The sequence below is a fragment of the Ranitomeya variabilis genome, chromosome 3, assembly GCF_051348905.1.
Source record: "Ranitomeya variabilis isolate aRanVar5 chromosome 3, aRanVar5.hap1, whole genome shotgun sequence".
In the NCBI taxonomy this organism is placed as follows: domain Eukaryota; kingdom Metazoa; phylum Chordata; class Amphibia; order Anura; family Dendrobatidae; genus Ranitomeya; species Ranitomeya variabilis.
This window is the reverse complement of record NC_135234.1, coordinates 33,759,548-33,783,055: the sequence shown is the minus strand read 5'-3', so window position 1 is coordinate 33,783,055 and position 23,508 is coordinate 33,759,548. Positions and strand designations below refer to the sequence as shown.

Sequence of the window (23,508 nt, the reverse complement as noted above, 5' to 3'; positions counted from 1 at the left end):
TGGAAAATATTAATGTAAGTTTGTTTACACCCCAGCATACAATACCACAAAATTAATAATAAATAAATAAATATGTATATATGTGAGCAAAGTGCAAACACTAGTGCAAAAATAAAGTGCACAAGTGCAAAAAATTGATGAGGTAAGCTGCTCGGGTAATAACTAACTGCAGGAGACTGCCATCTAGTGTCTAGGCACTGATCCAAGACTAGCTCCAGTTGCTCCCCATGAATGATTTATATGTTTACAGGTGTAACAATCATAATACAAGGAAGCAAAGAGTGAAGCAAAGAAAAAGCGCCCAGGGCAAGTTTTTACCTGCAATGCTGCTGTCTCCAGGATGTGCCAGTCCCCGACGCGCGTTTCGGCGCTAGCCTTCGTCAGCCTTTATTTTTGCACTAGTGTTTGCACTTTGCTCACATATATACATATTTATTTATTATTAATTTTGTATTGTATGCTGGGGTGTAAACAAGCTTACATTAATATTTTCCAGTCTTTTACTATGTGATATATATGTATTTATTTATTTATTTATGTATTTATTTATTTATTCACATAGTACTGCTATATTTTAGACTGTGTATTACATGCTGCTGTATCCTTTTTGTGCCTTACCTTTTTTGGTTTCTTTCTCGCCCCCTACCAATCTATGTAGTGTTATTTCTTGTTATTAATTTTTTTCTTTAATAAAATCAATTATTATATGGACATCAGTTCGGTTTTTGTTCTTTATGTTTATATATGAATTTCCGAGTTGTCTGGTATTACGTCCATTGTTTTGGGTATATGTGCACATATAAACATTGACCATCTTCGCACACGTGTAGTTTTGCATATCCCTTGCCTTGAGTTATTTATTTAAAATTTTGTGGCTGTAGCTGCAAAGGTGCAGATGCCAATCCCGGACATGCACGCACGCACGCACGCACGCACGCACGCACGCACGCACGCACACACACACACACACACACACACACACACACACACCTCTTTATATATTAGATGTAAATTTCTGGTTTCAACTGTATATAGATATGATTTTACTCTGGTAAAAAAAAACACATCGATCCAGTGAGACCTAAACTTAATTCTAGCTTAGAATTACTTAATGATATTAAAGTTTAACCCCTTAACGACTGCCAATAGTGGCAGTTAAGGGTACTTCTTCCTCATCACCGATTTTTTTAACGGCACTGAGAAATAAGGGTCTACCGGTAGCGGAGACCTTGGAGCACATGATCATGGCCGGTTTTTACGGTCCCCTGTCACGGGAGCAGTTATTCACCTTATAACGGTGATCATAAAAAATAAAGTCTGATTTAAATTTAATTTCTCTCTCCTTTGATATTATCTAACAACATATCAGAGAAGAGAGAAATTGGGTTCCCAGAGCATCCCAATACCTCCACCATCACCATGCCCTTCTGTTCAGTCCCCTGGCCCTCTACATCATTTTCCTGAAAAAAAAAATGGTGGGCGCATGCTCCTGCCGAAATCTTACAGCCGGTGCCCATAAACAATATGAAATTTTTCCTATTAGTTCATTTTGATCACAGTGATCAAAATAAAAAAAATAGTAAATCAAATCCCCCTTTGTCGTCCCCTTAGTTACATTTTTTTTTCATTCTCTGGGGTTAGAGTTGTGTTGGGTTGCAGTTAAAATTAAGTCATTTTCTAAAGTTAAAAAAAGCGCAAGTGTTAGCTACTCGAGTTTGCATGGGGTGCTCTGGTATGCACGGAGTATAGCAGATCCCTGGTTTTTTTTTTTGTGTTTTACAGCTGCAAGACATGCGGTTCAGGGACTCAAGCACCCGTGATACTTGGAGCATGCCAGAGCACCCAATGCAAATTGGAGTATTGAGCACTTGCGCTTAACACTAATGATGACATATTCAATATGACAACCTAATGTTATCAAATTCTATATCGTACCTGTGGGTTCAAAACGCTCACTACACCCCCTGGATAAAATCCTTGAGGGTTGTGATTTCCAAAATGGTGTCACTTGTGGGGGGGTTTCCACTGTTTAGGGGGGTCTCCAAACGCGACATGGCGTCCACTCTCGATTCCAGCCAATTTTTGTGTTCAAAAAGTCAAACGGCGCTCCTTCCCTTCTGAGCACTGCCGTGCGCCCAAACAATAGATTTCCCCCACATATAGGGTATCGACGTTCTCAGGAGAAATTGCACAACAAATTTTGTGGTCCATTTTCTTTTGTTAGCCTTACGAAGATAAAGTTTGGGTCTAAAGTAAATTTTTTGTGCACAAAGATAAATGTTCATTTTTACCTTACGCATTGCTTCAATTCTCATGAAGCACCTAAGGGGTCAATATATTTCTCGAATGTGGAGTACCTTGAGGGGTGAAGTTTTTAGAATGGTGTCACCTTTGGGGACTTTCTGTCTCGGAATCAGCGGGATCCGTTAAAACATTGCAGAGTTCTTATATAAAGTGACAGTGGTCAGAATTCTAAGATGTGGCTTGGTCATTAAGGTCAAAATTGGCTCACTCACTAAGGGGTTAAGGAAAGGAAAACCCCCATATAGACTTGAGAACTATTTAAAAAGTAGTGATAACTTGCACAACATCTCCAACAGTCACACGATTCCTTTAGATGTATATTTAATTCCAAGAACTAACACCACCCTAATGTAGTTCACCTTCATTAACTTGAATGAGGCTAAGCTGTTAAACGAGGCAGAACCCCTGTATGATGAGGCCCGCTTTTAAGCTTGAAACCTCCCAATGAGCCACACACATGGCTGAGTCGGAGCGGACAAGACGGCTCTGGAGGTAGCACCTTATACAATAAGTCAGGCTTGTAAGGGCAGGAAAGTATTTATGCTTTTAAAGTGTGTTCCAAGTTTGAGATACAGAAGTTTAGGAAGGGATCTCCAGCAGGGACAGAAATCGGCGAGAGTTTAGACTGTGTACAAAGATGACGGAGATATGTAACCAATGATGAAATCTATCACCGGTACTGTCATATATAGGTATTTTTCACACTGTCACTGTTGGGAGTCTCGTCCCCATTGTATTAGGAGTGAGTAGATAGTACCTGCACGTGTCTATTTGTATCATCCTATAACTTCTGAATGGCAATGTTTGCTGAATAATATTGAAGCGCACAGATTTTAATATGCACTTAACATGGTCGTCTACTGATTTTTGTCTTCAAAATGGACACATGGCGATATTTAAATAACCAAAGCCATTTAATGACTATTCCCCCTGGTACTTAACGCTTGTATCCGCTTTCTCCCTCTTCTGGCGGGTGGACATCACATGACCAATGTTTGGCTGCAATGGTCATGTGCTGTCTGGGCCCAAAGAGAAAGCGAGGACATTAGAAGCAGTATTTCGGAACTTTGGGGGGTATAGTAGGTGACTGTGTTTAACTTTAGCCACAATGGACTCATTTTATGAGTGATAAAAAGCAGTGGACAAGCCCTTTAAATGTGTAACTGATAAATGAGTGTCCATTTATTGCCTTTTTTATTTTATTTTTTAGCTTGCACACTTACTATTGTTGTCCTATTCTTGGATTTACTGCAGACATATACTTTCTCCCTGACAATATCCAAAATACTGTACTGGGGTGTGTGTAAAGACTTGCACCCTTCCCTGTGTACCAGGCTGGCACATAGGTTACATGGTCCTCCATTCATTGGAGTGGTCGTTATATAAGAATACGTTTTGGTGATTTTATTGGAAATTTATGACTTCACTCCCTATGTACAACAGCCAGATGTGCAATGGACGATTGATCTGTGATTTTATAGGGGATCAGATAAAACCTGTTAAAAAAAGCAAAAAAAAACCTTACGCAAACGCTGCAATAAATATAGTTTCTCGTTTTTCAGAGATGTTACTGCAGAAATGGCCATGTTTTGCTGTTGCACTTGTATCACGTCCACATGCAATTCTCTCAATGGCACATCACTGTATATTGCACAAGTGATGAATTCTGTATGTATATGTGTGTGTTAAGCCGCGCTATTTTTTTCCTCTCTTGCAGCCAGTGGACATCAGCTCTGCAATGAATGAACGTGCAGTCGCCCAGACCCGGCTCACAGGAAATCCATTTGACATTGAAGCCGCGTATATGCTAAATCGTGCACAAGAGCAGGTTAGTTATGCTAATTTTTATTATTTTGGTGTTAATTAATTTGTAGCTCATATTATATTTTAAACTGGTTGTCCATCCTTATGATATGGATGTCCTTATCATCAAGATCAGATTAGCCAGACGACCTCATTCAGACATTCATGTATCACGTTCTGTACACAGATCTCTTGACCCAAACTTTACAACCTCGTACAACCTATTAAACTAGTAATAAATCACCAACTTTCTAAGGAAATATATTTCTAGAGGCGCTATTGACATGCAATTCTCGCCAGATGTCGGTGACAACCCATCTAACCCCTACAGGCAAAGAAATCAAACCATAGATATCCGTAAATTGTGTAATAATGACAAAAAAATGACAAAGTGAAAAAGTATGGGACAAGTGAAGAAAGAAGTGCAAAATGTCATGGATGTCCCGACACCAGCTGAAATCTATTAGGAACTAGAAAGAAATCCTGCCACTTAGTAAAAAATAATAGCTGGTTCAACTGATGGCCTATAAAAAAGGTATCTCATTACCAAAGTTCCACACAAAAAAAAATCTCATGATGAGCTGTCTCAAGACCTCTGCAGCTTTATTATGGCTAAACATGGCTTTGGTTACAGAAGAATATTTAACCCCTTCCCGACCTTTGACGCATACGCTGCGTCATGAAAGTCTGTGCCAATCCGACCTATGACGCAGCGTATGCGTCATGGAATGATCGTGTCCCTGCAGATCGGGTGAAGGGGTTAACTCCCATTTTACCCGATCTGCAGGAACAGGGGGAGTGGTGCTTCAGCCCAGGGGGGTGGCTTCACCCCCCCGTGGCTACGATCGCTCTGATTGGCTGTTGAAAGTGAAATTGCCAATCAGAGCGATTTGTAATATTTCACCTAAAAAACTGGTGAAATATTACAATCCAGCCATGGCCGATGCTGCAATATCATCGGCCATGGCTGGAAATACTAAAGTGACCCCCCCCACACCCACCGATCGCCCCCCCAGTCCTCCGTTATGGGGTCCGGTCCCCTCCGTCCGCCTGCCGGCTCCCCCGTCCTCCTGTCCGCTCCCTCCTTGTTTGTATTCACCCCCCCTGTGGTCCGATCACCCCCCCTGTGCTCCAATCCACCCCCCCACCACCCCTTCATACTTACCGATCCTCCCGGTGTCCGTACGTCTCCTCGCTGGGCGCCGCCATCTTCCAATATGGCGGGCGCATGCTCAGTGCGCCCGCCGAATCTGCCAGCCGGCAGATTCCTTACAAGTACATTTTGATCGCTGTGATAGGTTCTATCACAGCGATCAAAATAAAAAAAATAATAAATAACCCCCCCCCTTTATCACCCCCATAGGTAGGGACAATAATAAAATAAAGAAAATATATATTTTTTTTTTTTTCGTTTTCCACTAGGGTTAGGGTTAGAACTAGGGTTAGGGGTAGGGTTAGGGGTAGGGTTAGGGTTATGGCATGTGCTGATTTGGCTGCGGATCCGCAGCGGATTTGGCCGCGGATCCGCAGCGGATTGGCCGCGGATCCGCAGCGGATTTGGCTGCGGATCCGCAGCATATTGGCCGCTGCGAATTCGTTGCAGTTTTCCATCAGGTTTACAGTACCATGTACACCTATGGAAAACCAAATCCGCTGTGCCCATGGTGCGGAAAATTCCGTGCAGAAACGCTGCGTTGTATTTTCCGCAGCATGTCAATTCTTTGTGCGGATTCCGCAGCGTTTTACACCTGTTCCTCAATAGGAATCCGCAGGTGAAATCCGCACAAAAAAACACTGGAAATCTGCTGTAAATCTGCAGGTAAAACGCAGTGCCTTTTACCTGCAGATTTTTCAAAAATCGTGCGGAAAAATCTCACACGAATCCGCAACGTGGGCACATAGCCTTAGGGTTAGGGTTGGAATTAGAGTTAGGGTTGGAAATAGGGCTAGGGTTGGAAATAGGGTTAAGATTAGGCTTGTGGTTAGGGTTACGGATAGGGTTAGGGGTGTGTTGGGGTTACAGTTGTGGTTAGGGTTAGGGTTGGGATTAGGGTTAGGATTAGGGTTAGGGTTGGAATTAGGGTTACGGGTGTGTTGCGGTTAGGGTTGTGGTTAGGGGTGTGTTGGGGTTAGGGTTGTGATTAGGGTTATGGCTACGGTTGGGATTAGGATTAGGGGTGTGTTGGGGTTAGTGTTGAAGTTAGAATTGAGGGGTTTCCACTGTTTAGGCACATCAGGGGTCTCCAAACGCAACATGGCGCCACCATTGATTCCAGCCAATCTTGCGTTCAAAAAGTCAAATGGTGCTCCCTCCCTTCCAAGCCCCAACGTGCGCCCAAACAGTGGTTTACCCCCACATTTGGGGTACCAGCGTACTCAGGACAAACTGGGCAACAACTGTTGGGGTCCAATTTCTCCTGCTACCCTTGCAAAAATAAAAAATTACTTGCTAAAACATAATTTTTGAGGAAAGAACAATTATTTTTTATTTTCAGGGCTCTGCGTTATAAACTTCTGTGAAGCACTTGGGGGTTGAAAGTGCTCACCACACATCTAGATAAGTTCCATCGGGGGTCTAGTTTCCAAAATGGGGTCACTTGTGGGGTGTTTCTACTGTTTAGGCACATCAGGGGCTCTGCAAATGCAACGTGATGCCCGCAGACCATTCCATCAAAGTCTGCATTTCAAATGTCACTACTTCCCTTCCGAGCCCTGACATGCGCCCAAACAGTGGTTTACCCCCACATATGGGGTACCAGCACACTCACAACAAACTGGGCAACAAATATTGGGGTCCTATTTCTCCTGTTACCCTTGTGAAAATAAAAAATTGCTTGCTAAAACATCTTTTTTGAGGAAAGAAAAATGATTTTTTATTTTCACGGCTCTGCGTTGTAAACTTCTGTGAAGCACTTGGGGGTTGAATGTGCTCACCACACATCTAGATAAGTTCCTTGGGGGGTCTAGTTTCCAAAATGGGGTCAATTGTGGGGGGTTTCTACTGTTTAGGCATATCAGGGGCTCTGCAAACGTAACATGATGCCCGCAGACCATTCCATCAAAGTCTGCATTCCAAAACGTCACTACTTCCCTTCCGAGCCCCGGCATATGCCCAAACAGTGGTTTACCCCCACATACGGGGTATCAGCGTACTCAGGAGAAACTGGACAACAACTTTTGGGGTCCAATTTCTCCTGTTACCCTTAGGAAAATAAAAAATTCTGGGCTAAAAAATCATTTTTGAGAAAAGAAAAATTATTTTTTATTTTCATGGCTCTGCGTTATAAACTTCTGTGAAGCACTTGGGGGTTCAAAGTGCTCACCACACATCTAGATTAGTTCCTTGGGAGGTCTAGTTTCCAAAATGGGGTCACTTGTGCGGGAGCTCCAATGTTTAGGCACACAGGGGCTCTCCAAACGTGACATGGTGTCCGCTAATGATTGGAGCTAATTTTCCATTCAAAAAGCCAAATGGCGTGCCTTCCCTTCCGAGCCCTGCCGTGCGCCCAAACAGTGGTTTACCCCCACATATGAGGTATCAGCGTACTCAGGACAAATTGGACAACAACATTTGGGGTCCAATTTCTCCTATTACCCTTGGGAAAATAAAAAATTCTGGGCTAAAAATCATTTTTGCGGAAAGAAAAATTATTTTTTATTTTCACGGCTCTGCGTTATAAACTTCTGTGAAGCACCTGGGGGTTGTAAGTGCTCACTATGCATCTAGATAAGTTCCTTGGGGGGTCTAGTTTCCAAAATGGGGTCACTTGTGGGGGAGCTCCAATGTTTAGGCACACGGGGGCTCTCCAAACGCGACATGGTGTCTGCTAAAGATTGGAGCCAATTTTTCATTGAAAAAGTCAAATGGCGCTCCTTCCCTTCCGAGCCGTGCCGTGCGCCCAAACAGTGGTTTACCCCCACATATGAGGTATCAGCGTACTCAGGACAAATTGGACAACAACGTCCATGGTCCAGTTTCTCCTTTTACCCTTGGGAAAATAAAAAAATTGTTGCTAAAAGATCATTTTTGTGACTAAAAAGTTAAATGTTTATTTTTTCCTTCCATGTTGCTTCTGCTGCTGTGAAACACCTGAAGGGTTAATAAACTTCTTGAATGTGGTTTTGAGCAGCTTGAGGGGTGCAGTTTTTAGAATGGTGTCACTTTTGGGTATTTTCAGCCATATAGAACCCTCAAACTGACTTCAAATGTGAGGTGGTCCCTAAAAAAAAATGGTTTTGTAAATTTTGTTGTAAAAATGTGAAATCACTGGTCAAATTTTAACCCTTATAACTTCCTAGCAAAAAAAAAATGTGTTTCCAAAATTGTGCTGATGTAAAGTAGACATGTGGGAAATGTTATTTATTAACTATATTGTGTCACATAACTCTCTGGTTTAACAGAATAAAAATTCAAAATGTGAAAATTGCAAAATTTTCGCCAAATTTACATTTTTTTCACAAATAAACTCAGAAATTATCGACCTAAATTTACCACTAACATGAAGCCCAATATGTCACGAAAAAACAATCTCAGAATCGCTAGGATCCGTTGAAGCGTTCCTGAGTTATTACCTCATAAAGGGACACTGGTCAGAATTGCAAAAAACGGCAAGGTCATTAAGGCCAAAATAGGCTGGGTCATGAAGGGGTTAAACTGCTGAAGGTTCCAGTGAGCACTGTTGGGGCCATCATCCAGAAACGGAAATAGCTTCATTTTACTGTAAACCAGCCACAACCAGGTGCTCCTTGCAAGATTTCAGACAAAGGAGTGAAAAGAATTACCAGAAGAGTCGTCCTAGAGCCAAGAACCATTTGTGGCGAATGACAGAAAAAAATCTGCAATCAGCAGGTAGAATTGTTTCAAAGAAAACAGTTAACCACTCAAATCTCTACGTCCTGTATGCATTCTCGCCACGGAACCTCCATAGCCTATATGTATGCTCACTATGCAAGTTTAATCAACTTTTTAGTCTGGTCAGATGAGGCTAAAATTGAACTTTTTGGATGCCGTAATACACAACCTATTTTGAGGCCAAAAGTCACTGGATATTACCCTAAAAACACCATACCAACAGTGAAGTGTGCAATTAAGAACATCATGGTGTGAGGCTGTTTTTCAGCATACGGCACTGGCAAACTTCATATGATTAAAGGCAGGATAAATGGACAGATGTACCGAGACACTCTTGATAAAAAATCTGCTGCCATCTACCAGGATGATGAAGATAAAACGAGAGTGGATATTTCAGCAAGACAATGATCCCAAATACACAGCTAAGGAAATGCTCAATTGGTGTCAGAGAGAAAACAAAGCTGCTAGAATGGCTGAGCAATTACCTGACCAGAGTCCAACAGAAAATGTATGGAAGGAACCTAAAGCTCAGAGCTCCTAGAAGGAGCCGATGGAATCTTCAGGATGTGAAGTGTTTGTGTGGAAGAATGGTCCAAAATCACACCTGAGCGATGCCTGCAACTAGTTTCCCCATACAGGAGGTGTCTTGAAGCTGTCATCACCAACAAAGACTTTAATGCAAATTAATGAATACATTTTAGCAAGCGTGATGAATACTTTTTCCCGGTGTCATTTCTCATTATTACAGAAAACGTATGGACCTCTATGGATGATTTATTTGCCTGTGTGGGTTGGATGGGTTGTTACTGACACCTGGTGAACAATTTCATGTCATAATAGCACCTTTAGAAATATATTTATTAAGAAAACGGGTGACTTGTTCAGTACTTATTTCGCCCGCTGTAAATGCTGGATCAGGAGATCCACAGGAGTCTTACTCAGTCTTAACAACACTTGTCGTTAATGGAAAGGACGATACAGATAGGCCAAAGGTTATAACTTACGGCACAAATTGGGAATCTAGAAGTTGAGTAAGTATAGGTCCTCAAAATCATGGGGTTATATTTTTGCCCTTGGCAGTCAGGACTGTGAAGTCGGAGTCAGTAAAAATGTACCAACTCCAGCTTCAAAATAAAAATAAAAAAATATTCTATGCTATGTATATGAAGTATTGCTAAAAAATTATACACAAGCTGTTAATGAAGGAGTTAGAAGTTTGGCTTACCAACGTTATAGCCCTGTTGGCAACATCCAGTGATCCACTGGGACAGAAATGATTACTTTCACGAAGAGCTTATTCACATGTCGGTGATATTTCTCATCCGCAAAAAAAAAAAATTGTGTTCTTGGCGTTTGGTCACTCACTTTTTGCCTTTTCAGTTTAATCTGTTTTTCTTGTATTACAAAAAAAGTACTTGAAGTTTTCTGAAGCTTTTCCTAACAGTCCGTGAAAAATGAACATCAAACAGATGGCATCCAAGTGCTGTCTATTTTTTTTTCACGGACCCATAAACCCACAGACACTTTGACCTCAATGTTTCTGCCTCCTAATAGTCACTTTTTCAACTTTTTATTCTACTTTTACACAACTTGCTGCTTTTCATTAAGCCCCTGTCTAGAAGAAGTTCCCCCAAAATCTCTCCTCTTATATTTGTATAATATCTTCTACAGATCGACGCCTGGGCTCAATCTACATCGATTCCTGGACTGTTCACTGGGACCACCGGAGCACAGATCCTGTCCCCAGAAGAAATCAGCATCAGCGGCCCTCAAGCCTGGCTTAGAAAGGTATATGTCAAGCAAGCGGAGGTTTTGGCCTGAGCTGTGCAGATGCTGAGGACACGGCCAGCGCTTGCTTCCCTTAGACTATTAGTACATGTAAGCGTGTCATTACAATGTGTCACAAACCGCCATGAAATGAAACGAATAGTACTTTTTGCCAGTTGCCTCCATTCCGTTTCATTTTCGGCAGTTTTTTTTTTTACACCGCCCGTTTTTTAAATCTTTTTTTCCCCCCCTATATTTTTTTTTTTTTGGTGAAATCATGAATTCCTGTGTTTCCCAAAAGTGGTCTGTTTCACTGTTCCTTTATCCGTGTTGGTCGTTCACATGATAAGAAACAGAATAATGTCCTACGAATACCCATTTTCTCTACCGCATCATTGAAATCTCTTGTGCTTGTGCCAAGAGTCTCACTATAGAGCAACAACTGATGGTATGCAGAGAAGTGGAGATGTCAATGTGCCGAAAGGGAGAGGACAAGTCAGGAGAAGACCATCTACATTGACCACCTTGTGGAAGAGAAAGCACAGGACTGTCCTTGGATTACTCGACCATCTCGAAGTTTCTGAAGGACCTCAGCAGCGCTACGGCTTTCCCGACTCTCCCCTCTGCATATCAGATGTTGCTTCATACACTTATAGGACTCCATTCAGGGATTTTGCAATCAAATGAAGCGGTTTCTGATTTTGGAAATTTCTGCGTGTTAACATGTGAACGTAATACACCCAGGGCTCCCGGACGGAGCGGAGGCGCACTTTGTTGTATTGCATGGCGGGAGCGGCACAGTGAAACAGACCTTGATGTTGAAAATTCTATCATTACAAAGCAGGTTCTAAAGAGGAATCGGACCCCGGTGTGACTATGGCTGGGGTCTAGGTCACTCCCAGCCCTTCTTTTATGAAAATGTTCCTGGCATTGAGAAGGGCGAATGGAACTCATAAGTAAGTAAACCCTTGGGTGTTGAAAAGCGAGGAGAATCCAGCATGGAGGGAGGTTCTTCTGCATGATCTGGTTCAGTCCAACATATCTGGACATGACAGGTCAGAGGCTTTTCGAAGCGATCTACATTTTGGTGATTGAGTACACTTAACCTTTTGTATTTTCTTACTGTACCATGTCGAGGTCTGCTCTGTATCCCACTAACGTTGGTCGGGGGTGGGGTGGGGGACCGTGTGTTACTGTTCAGAAGCCTGTTTTTTGCCACAGTCCAGGATGAAGTATTGAGGCTAGAATTGCCCAGTATTGAGTTTTCAGGAAGACCGCTTTCTGCGTGGGTAAGCAATGGGTTACAAGAGAGGGGATAGTTCACAGTCACCTGTGAACTTTCACCGCTCTGTATGGAAACTTGTTGCAGGGTCAGATCCTTGTATGTGCCTCGTGTCCATGGTCTCTGCCTGCTCTCCTATCACAGCGCTGCGGCCACAGAGGCATAGGTACGTAAGCATTTCAAGAGTCTTTACATTTCATTTACTTCGTACAGACGGTCTGTGGGCTTCTATGATTGTATGACCAGAGGACTGACTAGTCAGGATGCTTACCGTAGGAAGTCTGTACTGTCGTTGTATTAGCTGTGTCTGTATAGTGACCGCCTTCATTGGGTTTGGAAATCTGCACTTGAGACCTTTTTCCTGCTGTCTTTGCGCTAATACTCTGCTCGGCTATTTTCTTTCTCTCCTGTCTTTTTCCTAGGATCAGTTTCTGAAGGCTGCACCCGTCAGTGGAGGATGGGGGGCTCTGCTCATGCGAAAAATGGGCTGGAGGGAAGGAGAAGGACTCGGAAGGAATAACGAAGGAAACGTCGACCCTATTCTTCTCGATTTTAAGACTGACCGTAAAGGTAATTAGCCTGTAAAGTTTTTGATTTTTCTTTTTTTTTTTTTTGGGGGGGGGGGATTTTGATGTTCTGTGCACTTGATTGCTGCAGCCAATCACTGTGCTCTGCTGAGGTAGATGACACAAGCTACTGAGTCCGATGACTGACTGCAGCGGTTACATGCACTGTAAGTGTGATGTCACTGCTGTACTCAATAAAGACCAGCAGAGCGAAAGCGCTGTACCTCAGGGGAGGGTCAATGCCAGCTCCAACCCAAGAATAAATTCAAATTTAAACCTGAAAACCACTCTTTGGAAAATTGTATTATCGTTTCATAAAGAATAATTGCAGCAGTAAGATACGCATCAAAGTATTTTTATTTATATTGCAGTCATCATATTATATAGCACGGTGTACTTACAATTGCTCATTTTGACTTTCTACCCAGCTAATTCTTCTCTCTTCCATTAGTTCTATGACATCACATGATTAAAAACTGTCTAGCTGAATCCTTATAAGCTTTAGGTTGAAACAGGAGGTTAATTTTCCCTGCACAAGTCATCCTCCCCTTCAGCTCCTGATCCAGCTCCCCTGCCTTTCCCCCTGCCAGGGACTTTTGCAGTGGATCATCACTCATGCCGGGAAAATTGACAGATACAGTCATGGCCAAAAGTATTGACACCCCTGCAATTCTGGCAGATAATACTCAGTTTCTTCCTGAAAATGATTGCAAACACAAATTCTTCGGTATTATTATCTTCATTTAATTTGTCTTAAATGAAAAAACACAAAAAGAATTGTCCTAAAGCCAAATTAAATATAATTCCACACCAAACATAAAAAAGGGGTGGACAAAAGTATTAGCACTGTTCGAAAAATCATGTGATGCTTCTCTAATTTGTGGAATTAACAGCACCTGTAACTTACCTGTGGCACCTAACAGGTGTTGGCAATAACTAAATCACACTTGCAGCCAGTTGACATGGATTAAAGTTGACTCAACCTCTGTCCTGTGTACTTGTGTGTACCACATTGAGCATGGAGAAAAGAAAGAAGACCAAAGAACTGTCTGAGGACTTGAGTAACCAAATTGTGAGGAAGCATGAGCAATCTCAAGGCTACAAGTCCATCTCCAAAGACCTGAATGTTCCTGTGTCTACCGTGCGCAGTGTCATCAAGAAGTTTGAAGCCCATGGCACTGTGGCTAACCTCCCTAGATGTGGACGGAAAAGAAAAATTGACAAGAGATTTCAACTCAAGATTGTGCGGATGTTGGATAAAGGACCTCGACTAACATCCAAACAAGTTCAAGCTGCCCTGCAGTCCGAGGGTACAAGTGTGTCAACCCGTACTATTCGTCGGTGTCTGAATGAAAAAGGACTGTATGGTAGGAGACCCAGGAAGACCCAACTTCTTACCCCGAGACATAAAAAAGCCAGGCTGGAGTTTGCCAAAACTCACCTGATAAAGCCTAAAACGTTTTGGAAGAATGTTCTCTGGTCAGATGAGACAAAAGTAGAGCTTTTTGGGCAAAGGCATCAACATAGAGTTTACAGGAGAAAAAAAGAGGCATTCAAAGAAAAGAACACGGTCCCTACAGTCAAACATGCTGGAGGTTCCTTGATGTTTTGGGGTTGCTTTGCTGCCTCTGGCACTGGACTGCTTGACCGTGTGCATGGCTTTATGAAGTCTGGAGACTACCAACAAATTTTGGAGCATAATGTAGGGCCCAGTGTGAGGAAGCTGGGTCTCCCTCAGAGGTCATGGGTCTTCCAGCAGGACAATGACCCAAAACACACTTCAAAAGCACTAGAAAATGGTTTGAGAGAAAGCACTGGAGACTTCTAAGGTGGCCAGCAATGAGTCCAGACCTGAATCCCATAGAACACCTGTGGAGAGATCCAAAAATGGCAGTTTGGAGAAGGCACCCTTCAAATATCAGGGACCTGGAGCAGTTTGCCAAAGAAGAAAGGTCTAAAGTTCCAGCAGAGCATTGTAAGAAACTCATTGATGGTTACCGGAAGCGGTTGGTCGCAGTTATTTTGGCTAAAGGTTGTGCAACCAAGTATTAGGCTGAGGGTGCCAATACTTTTGTCTGGCCCATTTTTGGAGTTTTGTGTGAAATGATCAATGTTTTGCTTTTTGCTTCATTCTCTTTTGTGTTTTTTCATTTAAGACAAATTAAATGAAGATGATAATACCGAATAATTTGTGTTTGCAATCCTTTTCAGGAAGAAACTGAGCATTATCTGACAGAATTGCAGGGGTGTCAATACTTTTGGCCATGACTGTAGTTAAAGGAGCTCTTAAAGGGAAGGTGCCATCAAAAAAATTTTTTTTACAGCAATTGTAAAAATGTAAAGAATTAATGTTTACATTTTCTTAAAAAATATTATCATTTGTTTATAATTTAGTAAAATATGAAAAAAAATTTGAAAAGTTTTGGAATTTCCACTTTTAAACACTAGGGGGAGCAGCTGCTGAAATTTCAGAAAAACCTAGTGTACAACTAGCTCACGTTACAGCACTGCAGTAATTATGGGCGGAGTCTGCTGACGTGTGTGATGTCTCCTCCCCTTCCCTTGTGGGTGTTTGCTAAGGGATGAGAGGATGATATTCAGGAACCCAGTGAGCAGCCATTTTGTTGGTGACAGCAGAGTAAGGCTGCCGTCACACTATCAGTATTTGGTCACTATTTTACCTCAGTATCTGTAAGCCAAAACCAGGAGTGGAACACTTAGAGAAGTATAATAGAAACATATGCTCCACTTCTGTATTTATCACCCACTCCTGGTTTTGGCTTACAAATACTGAGGTAAAATACTGACCAAATACTGCTAGTGTGACGGCAGCCTTAGGCTACTTTCACACTAGCGTTGTTTGCAATACGTCGCAATGCGTCGTTTAGGAGAAAAAACGCATCCTGCAAAGTTGTCTGCAGGATGCGTTTTTTCCCCATAGACTAACATTACCGACGCATTGCGATGTATTGCCACACGTCGCAACCGTCGTGCGACCGCCGCCACAAAAAAACGTTACATGTAACTTTTTTTTGTTTGTCGAGTCCCACCATTTTCGACCGCGCATGCACGGCCGAAACTCCGCCCCCTCCTACCCGGACCTTACAATGGGGCAGCGGAAGCGTTGTAAGACTGCTTCCGCTGCCCACGTCGGGCATTTCTTTCACAGCATGCGTCGGTACGTCGGGCTCCTCAGATCCTGTCTTGGCGATGTGTGAAAGTGAGACGACAGGCGCAGTCTGGGGTGACGCTGGGGGGAAATGTAGCCATATAGTAACGATAAAAATGAGACCCCTCTCTAAAGCTGCCTCACCAGCCCTGACTGCACCTAACTGGAGGTCATGCTGCCCCCTCTATTACATCAGACCCACGTGCAGGTGCTCAGCCAGAACCACCGTAGAATGGGTCCGCTTTCTGAAGATAATACTGCCATAGTGTTCTCACATAATACCGCCATATAGATCTCACATAATACCGCCATATAGATCACACACAATACTATCAAATAGATCACACAATACTGTCATACAGTTCTCGCATACCACCATATAGATCACACATACCGCCAGTGTTCTCGCATACCGCCATATAGATCACACAATACCGCCACATACTTCTCACAATGCCGCCATATAGATCTCACATAATACCGCCATATAGATCACACACAATACCACCATATAATTCTCACAATTCTGATCAAGCATAATACCACCATACAGATCACATAATACCGTCATATAGATCTCACATAATACCGCCATATAGATCACACACAATACTATCCAATAGATCACACAATACTGTCATACAGTTCTCGCATACCACCATATAGATCACACATACCGCCAGTGTTCTCGCATACCGCCATATAGATCACACAATACCGCCACATACTTCTCACAATGCCGCCATATAGATCTCACATAATACCGCCATATAGATCACACACAATACCACCATATAATTCTCACAATTCTGATCAAGCATAATACCACCATACAGATCACATAATACCGTCATATAGATCTCACATAATGCCATAATACAGCATGACCCCTGCAGCTCCTGTTATCGCACGCATAGAGTTGTGTGTGCAATGGGGAAAGACATGCAGGGGGGAAAGGAATGCATAGGAGAGGATTAGATACACGGCTCAGCAGCCAGTATCATACAGGATAGGATTAGATACACGGCTCAGCATAGTATCACACAGGATAGGATTAGATACACGGCTCAGCATAGTATCACACAGGATAGGATAAGATACACGGCTCAGCAGAGAGTATCACACAGGAGCAGATTAGATACACGGCTCAGCAGTCAGTATTCCACAGGAGGATTAGATACACAGGTCAGCACAGTATAGGATTAGATACACAGGTCAGCATACAGTATCACACAGTATAGGATTAGATACACGGCTCAGCACAGTATCACACAGGAGAGGATTAGATACACGGCGCAGCAGACAGTATCATACAGGATAGGATTAGATACACGGCTCAGTTAGTATCACACAGGAGAGGATTAGATGCATGGCTCAGCATAGTATCACACAGTATAGGATTAGATGCATGGCTCAGCACACAGTATCAAACAGTATAGGATTAGGTACACAGCTCAGCAAAGTATCACACAGTATAGGATTAGATGCATGGCTCAGCATAGTATCACACAGTATAGGATTAGATGCATGGCTCAGCACACAGTAGAGGATTAGGTACACAGCTCAGTTAGTATCACACAGGAGATGATTAGATGCATGGCTAAGCAGACAGTATCACACAGGAGAGGAGTAGATACACAGCTCAGTAACATACATGGGAGGAGATAACTGCTCAGAGTCAGCACCACAAAGGAGAGGATTAGATTCCCTATCCCCCTCCCCACTGATACTCACGACTGCCTGCTGAGTGCTTCTCCCTCCCGTCCATGGTCTCCTCCTCCTCCTATGACTGCAGGGCTCCTGCGATCATCCTGGGAAGCTGGCCTGGAGCTCACAGATGCAGTGTGAGCTCCAGGAAGATGGCGCTGGTCTCCTGCCTCTGCCGTGCTGTGGACGGCTCAGGGGGCGTGGCCAGACCAGAGCAGGGAGCAGATTATAATGGTAGGTATAGAGTCGGCTCCCGACCGCAGATCTCTATGCCCTGGGCTGCCGTAAATGCAGAGTGTAAGTGACGTGCAGCTACACTTACACTCCTGCAAAGCAAAATGGCGGCGCCCAGTGGCTTAAAAAAAAATTAATAATAAAAAAAATGTTAAAGTTTAAAAAAAGGAAGTTTGTATGAAAAATAATTGTTTATATAAACAATTATTTTTAATACAAAAAATAAAATGCGGCACCTTTCCTTTAAACAGGAGATACATTTGCCCTTATTGTTTCAGTTTTTAGGATTTTTTGCAGCCTGTAAATGGTCTAATAAAAATACTACAGAGATCCATAGTTACCTGTTTCCTGATCTCCATTTTCCAGCAGCGAGTTCCTCCCTGTTCTCCTCCTGCAGACATAGGCGAGGAAAGGAGCTACTGCTGCTGCAGCCAGTTGCCTCACGGCCAGAGATGAGATTCACAGATTATGTTCCTTTATATCTCTCATATGGGCTGCTGAGCTCATTTCCTTTGTGTATTTTATAAATCGAGCAATAAGTTACTGTTTTCACTAGTCATTTTTTTTTGCGTTCTAGGTTTGGTAGCGGATGGTGAAAAAGCTTCAAACAAACCGGTTGTGCCCGCGATGAAGGATCTGTCTGGTGAGTTGATCTTTATATCTAATCATTCATATTGCATTTTAGGTCCAATATTCTTGTTTTGTTTTTGTTTTTTTTTCTGGTACAGAGTTCCAAATCCTTAGCAAAGACGGATTTAAAGGTTGTTTTTTTTTGGAGACTACAATTTTGATGGCCTGAGCACAAAATTTGTGATGATGGCACAAGGGTTCAATCGCCCCCCAAACCCCCCCCCCCCCCCCTCCCCCCAGTGATCCCAAGAACAGGGCCCCTGTGTGAACTGTTCCCATAGACCTGTTTCCCATCGCACGGCCCTGTACAAGACTACAACTCCCATCATGCGGACTGTCATGAGAATGGTAGATTTGCAACAGCCAGGAGAGCTGTGGATTGGGGGACCACTTCCAGAGACAGTGAATGTTAAGGGGGGGGGGGTGTCAAGCATGCATATTATTGCTCTATTCACACCGGACACTCTTTCCCCTGAGCAGCAGTGGTCCCAGCGCTCATAAATTTATCACATTTAGTTTAGTTTTCTTTCGTTTGTTTGTTCAAGAACTTTATGCATATTTTGCAGGAAAACATCCCATCTCTGCGCTGATGGAGCTCTGCAACAAGAAGAAATTTTCTCCTCCTGAATTTGAGCTCGTGGACGACACCGGACCGGAGCACCGCAAGCGTTTTCTTTTTAGGGTAAGAGACGTTCTATAGGCTCTCAGGGCTGGATGTGTCCTCTAGAGGGGTAGATGGGGTTTGGTCAAGTGTGTGATGTCAGGGCCACAGACTAGATAAAGAGGAGTGCAATGGCTTCCCGGGAACAGGTTACATGGGTAATTACGCAGGAACCTTGTGCTTGTTGTATCGGTGACATGAAGGATATGTCAGACCAACAATAGTATAGGCATTCTGTTATTCCTATCAACGTTTCCCGTCAGTAGCTTTGGGCCACAGGACCACGTCCGCTGCTCATGAATTGCAAGGACCTCTCAGCTTAGCTGACGTTTTAATAGGATATATGCTGTTTTTCTGTAAAATTATTTTACTGTTTTACATACTGGGTGACAAGGGTGCAGTCAGAGTAGTTGGTGAATAATCAGACACTGCACTAAAGATATCATAAAGACTAGAAATGCTCCCCATACAGCAGTGCGCCCGGCCATTCCCCCGCTACCCTGTACGGTGGAGCGCCACCCGGCCATTCCCCCGCTACCCTGTACGGTGGAGCGCCACCCGGCCATTCCCCCACTACCCTGTACGGTGGAGCGCCACCCGGCCATTCCCCCGCTACCCTGTACGGTGGAGCGCCACCCGGCCATTCCCCCGCTACCCTGTACGGTGGAGCGCCACCCGGCCATTCCCCCGCTACCCTGTACGGTGGAGCGCCACCCGGCCATTCCCCCGCTACCCTGTACGGTGGAGCGCCACCCGGCCATTCCCCCGCTACCCTGTACGGTGGAGCGCCACCCGGCCATTCCCCCGCTACCCTGTACGGTGGAGCGCCACCCGGCCATTTCCCCGCTACCCTGTACGGTGGAGCGCCACCCGGCCATTCCCCCGCTACCCTGTACGGTGGAGCGCCACCCGGCCATTCCCCCGCTACCCTGTACGGTGGAGCGCCACCCGGCCATTCCCCCGCTACCCTGTACGGTGGAGCGCCACCCGGCCATTCCCCCGCTACCCTGTACAATGCTGCGCCACACACACACACAGGCAGAGTGTCTGGGAGCCTTTTATTGCGGGCTTGCACGCTGCAGCTGACACTTTTATAGGGGCAGTTCTATATTAAGCAAGGGAGTAATCCAGGCACAACTTCTACTGTTCACGGCCTCGTGTAGGGCTGATCTGATACTCCTTGCTCGGAATTCCTGTGCCCCTTCACACCCTTTCCTAGGTCGAGGGGACGGTGCACGATACTTGTATTCATTTCCTATGTGTCTTGATCCATCCCCTCCGCTAGATATAATACAATATATTGGTTTTTCCCTGAGTTTTTCTTTCTGTGCACGAGAACATTAAATACCTGGATAATAAGTTTACATTCTCCGCCGCCCTGACAGGTATCCGTAAACGGAGTGTTATGTCAACCGAGTCAGCCCAGTCTTACCAAGAAGCTCGCCAAGGCTACCGCCGCCGCCGCTGCTCTCCAGGCCCTGGGTGCATTACCGAAGGAAAACATGACCTCGACAACCAACTTCTGCAGTGCCTCGTCCACTACACTGTAGGTCCTTACATAATAATACAGTACTAATGTGCAGACGAGGGAACTCTACCTATCTCTACGTGAAATCCAAGCAAAGGCGTAATTTTTTTATATCTGCATGACATTAATGTGTTTTGTATCCAAGACCAAGTCTGTTGCTTTTCTAGTTTATGGCTTGTTTGGATTATAATGGTTCTATAGTTTCTTTTATGTCTAATCTCCTAGTTTACAGCTTTTTCTATCACTGGTGGAACAACTTTGTGCATATTGCTATGTTACCATCAGTCTCTCCCGCTGGGTGCAGGAGAGGGTGCCAGGCATAATACCTATGTAACGGGATGCCATGATGACTCCTGTGACACATTGGTGGGCTCTGTAATCTTGAGGCGTGGGGATAGTATCATAGATTTTAGTGTAAAACCGGCAGTGCTGTGCTGTAACTACAATTCTCAGCATGTCGTGACAGCCATGCTAGAAGTTGTAGTATTGCTACAGCTTTGAGACCACCACCCTACACATTCCCCACCACCCTGATGGTTGTGACTGGCACAGCTCTCCACCCTTCCAGTTTTTGTTTCGTGCATGTGTTTCATTTGTGATTTTATACATGAATTGGATCTTTATGGCTTCGTCGGTGGAGCCAAATTTCTCCTGGCCAGAAATGTGGTCTGCAAGATTAAACATTGCTTAATTGTAAATAAATCTTAATAAACTATCACATCTTGTCTGATTCATTGCATCCTTTCATCGTGAAGATACTTGTGCACAGCCTCTAGTAATTTTCTTTTCCCATAAAAATTTAAAACATTTCTTGCTGTCTTGTTTTTTAAAGAAAAAAAGTGTAATATATTTTATTATAGATCTCACATACCATACACAATCTACAAAAGGCATATTTGTCATTTTAACAGTATGGGAATGGGAACGAAACCTTCTAAGCAAAGAATAAATATACATCTCGAAAAAAACGTAGGTTACCCTCCAGAGGAAGGTATCAAAGTAATGCAGGAGTGGAGGAGGATTTACATTTTCCACATACGTGGCAATCCCAGACCAAACGATTCTAAGAGATAACCATTGTATACACAGTAATACCCACTTCTCTTCTCACTACTCCCTGTCCAACCCAAAAAGAAGTACCATAAGTAAAATAGCAACTATAATAAACCTCATCAGCTAATAATCGACAGCATTTGAAGCCTCAAACTCAAGTCAGAGTGAGCAACCCTTGGCAAATATGTTTGGGCATTTCCTGGGCATATAAAGTACTTTGTAGAAGGTAATATATTTAACTGATTAAGCCAATGATACGAGGAGGAATATCTGTCAACTTCCACATTATGATCACTTTCCTGGGCCAGAAAAGAATGTGAAAGACTCGCTTATAGAAAGCCAGAGGAAAAAATGCTGTGGAATGGTTAAAAATGAGGGCACTGAAAAGCGCCATACACCTAGATAAAAGCCCAAGGATCAAAGTGTGGCTGGTAAAGAGGGACAAAGTGGGCCACACCCTGTAGAGAAGTCATAAGTTTAGGTTTTCAAGCCAGGTCTTTCTGGAAAAAAATGGACAGGGTCCAGCCCTAATCCTTGAGAGAACTTGGGGATAAGCTGGACTTAAAGCCTGTCTGAAAAGGCCTGACTGCAAGAAGGAAAGGCAGAGAAAAATATAGATAAGACCTTGTGAGATTCGCACCAGTGGAACAAAGCCCTCCAGGTACATTGGTAGATATGAGACAAAATGGCTTCCGTGCCTTGATCATAGTCTGTACACACTGATAAAATTAAAATTTTAGAACTGCAGCTTCAATAGCTATGCCTTTAAATTGAGCAACCGAAAAGTTGGGTGGAAAAGACGACCTGGGAAAAGTAGGTCTGGTTGATCTGGAAGTCTCTATGGATTGTCTGTGAGAAGGTTGACTGATTCCATGTACCATGATCATCTGGGTTAGTTCGGGGCTTCAAGGATTTCTTCTGGCTTATTCTTTTTGAGCCGAATGTGTGTGGCAGAAGTAGAGGTGGGAATATGAGGTAGGGGAAACCTGAGACCAAGGAGTCGCCAGCGCGTCTAATGCAACCACTTGATGGTTGGTGGCTCTGGACACGAACCAGGGAAGTTTGTCATTGTGTCTGGATGCTATCAGGTCGATATTGGGAATGCACTTTGTCACGTACCCACTTCTCAGCACGCTACTTGGGGTTGCGCCTGCAAAGGTTAATCGATCTCCCCTTTCTCAGTCCAGCATTCAACCTCTGTTCAATGCTGTAATGGGAGCATAAATCACACACCGACCCAGGCTACACACCCGCTCATACATGTTGCCACCACTCACCGAAGACACGAGCGATGAGTCCTGGAAATATTACTACTACTGTCTGCCAATCATAAGGCTCACACACGTTAAGGCTATGGATTCTTTAGAACATACGAGGTTCAACTTATTAAAGTTTTATGCTTTAATAGAAAGGGTACAGTGCTTACAATAAAAGGGTTATAAAAATATGGTAATAAAGATACATAAAAATATGCAAAACAGTTATAAAAATAAACAGGAGAAAACTTACAGAAATACCTAACTTTGTAGTCCGCTTTCTGCTCCCTGAAGGGGGGATGAATATGGAATGGAACACATCAGCTTGGCTGCCCTCAATCTGTGAACAACTTTGTGTGCGTACAAGCCTAATTTATAGAGTTAACTTGGAGGTCAAATTTCTAGGCCAGGCTCTCAGGTTGATATTATAATTATTTGTTTTTCATTGGACCACGGCCACTCCCCCAATGAATATATTATTTTCTCTGAGATTCCCTGTGTAAAAGTTTCCCACAGATAGTGTCAGGCTGTAATTGACATCTCTCTTCAAAAGAGCTGAAGGTGTGAAACGCTCCCTCTTCTTCCTGGTTCTTATCCAGACCACCTGGCGAGATTGGAGACAGGAGACTGCTTTCTCAGGATAATATATACTGTGACACCCTGTATCAGTCTCAGGACAGATGTTAAATTACTGCT

The 23,508-nt window shown here is 43.5% G+C and overlaps 1 protein-coding gene across 3 annotated transcripts in view; it reads left to right on the top strand.

The window, feature by feature from the left end:
• Positions 1-21,233, top strand: part of SON (SON DNA and RNA binding protein) — a 126,933-nt gene extending 105,700 nt beyond the window's left edge. For 2 of the 3 annotated variants that reach the window (XM_077293924.1, XM_077293922.1), the window contains 6 exons: positions 4,022-4,132; positions 10,631-10,747; positions 12,431-12,578; positions 18,262-18,327; positions 18,881-18,996; positions 20,361-21,233. In XM_077293924.1, the coding sequence (XP_077150039.1) occupies positions 4,022-4,132; positions 10,631-10,747; positions 12,431-12,578; positions 18,262-18,327; positions 18,881-18,996; positions 20,361-20,525 (723 nt within the window). In that variant the 3' untranslated portion in view covers positions 20,526-21,233. Of the gene's footprint in view, positions 1-4,021; positions 4,133-10,630; positions 10,748-11,567; positions 12,175-12,430; positions 12,579-18,261; positions 18,328-18,880; positions 18,997-20,360 lie in introns of all 3 variants that reach the window. The other variant, XR_013223674.1, reaches the window with a different exon arrangement.
• Positions 21,234-23,508: the final 2,275 nt, after the last annotated feature.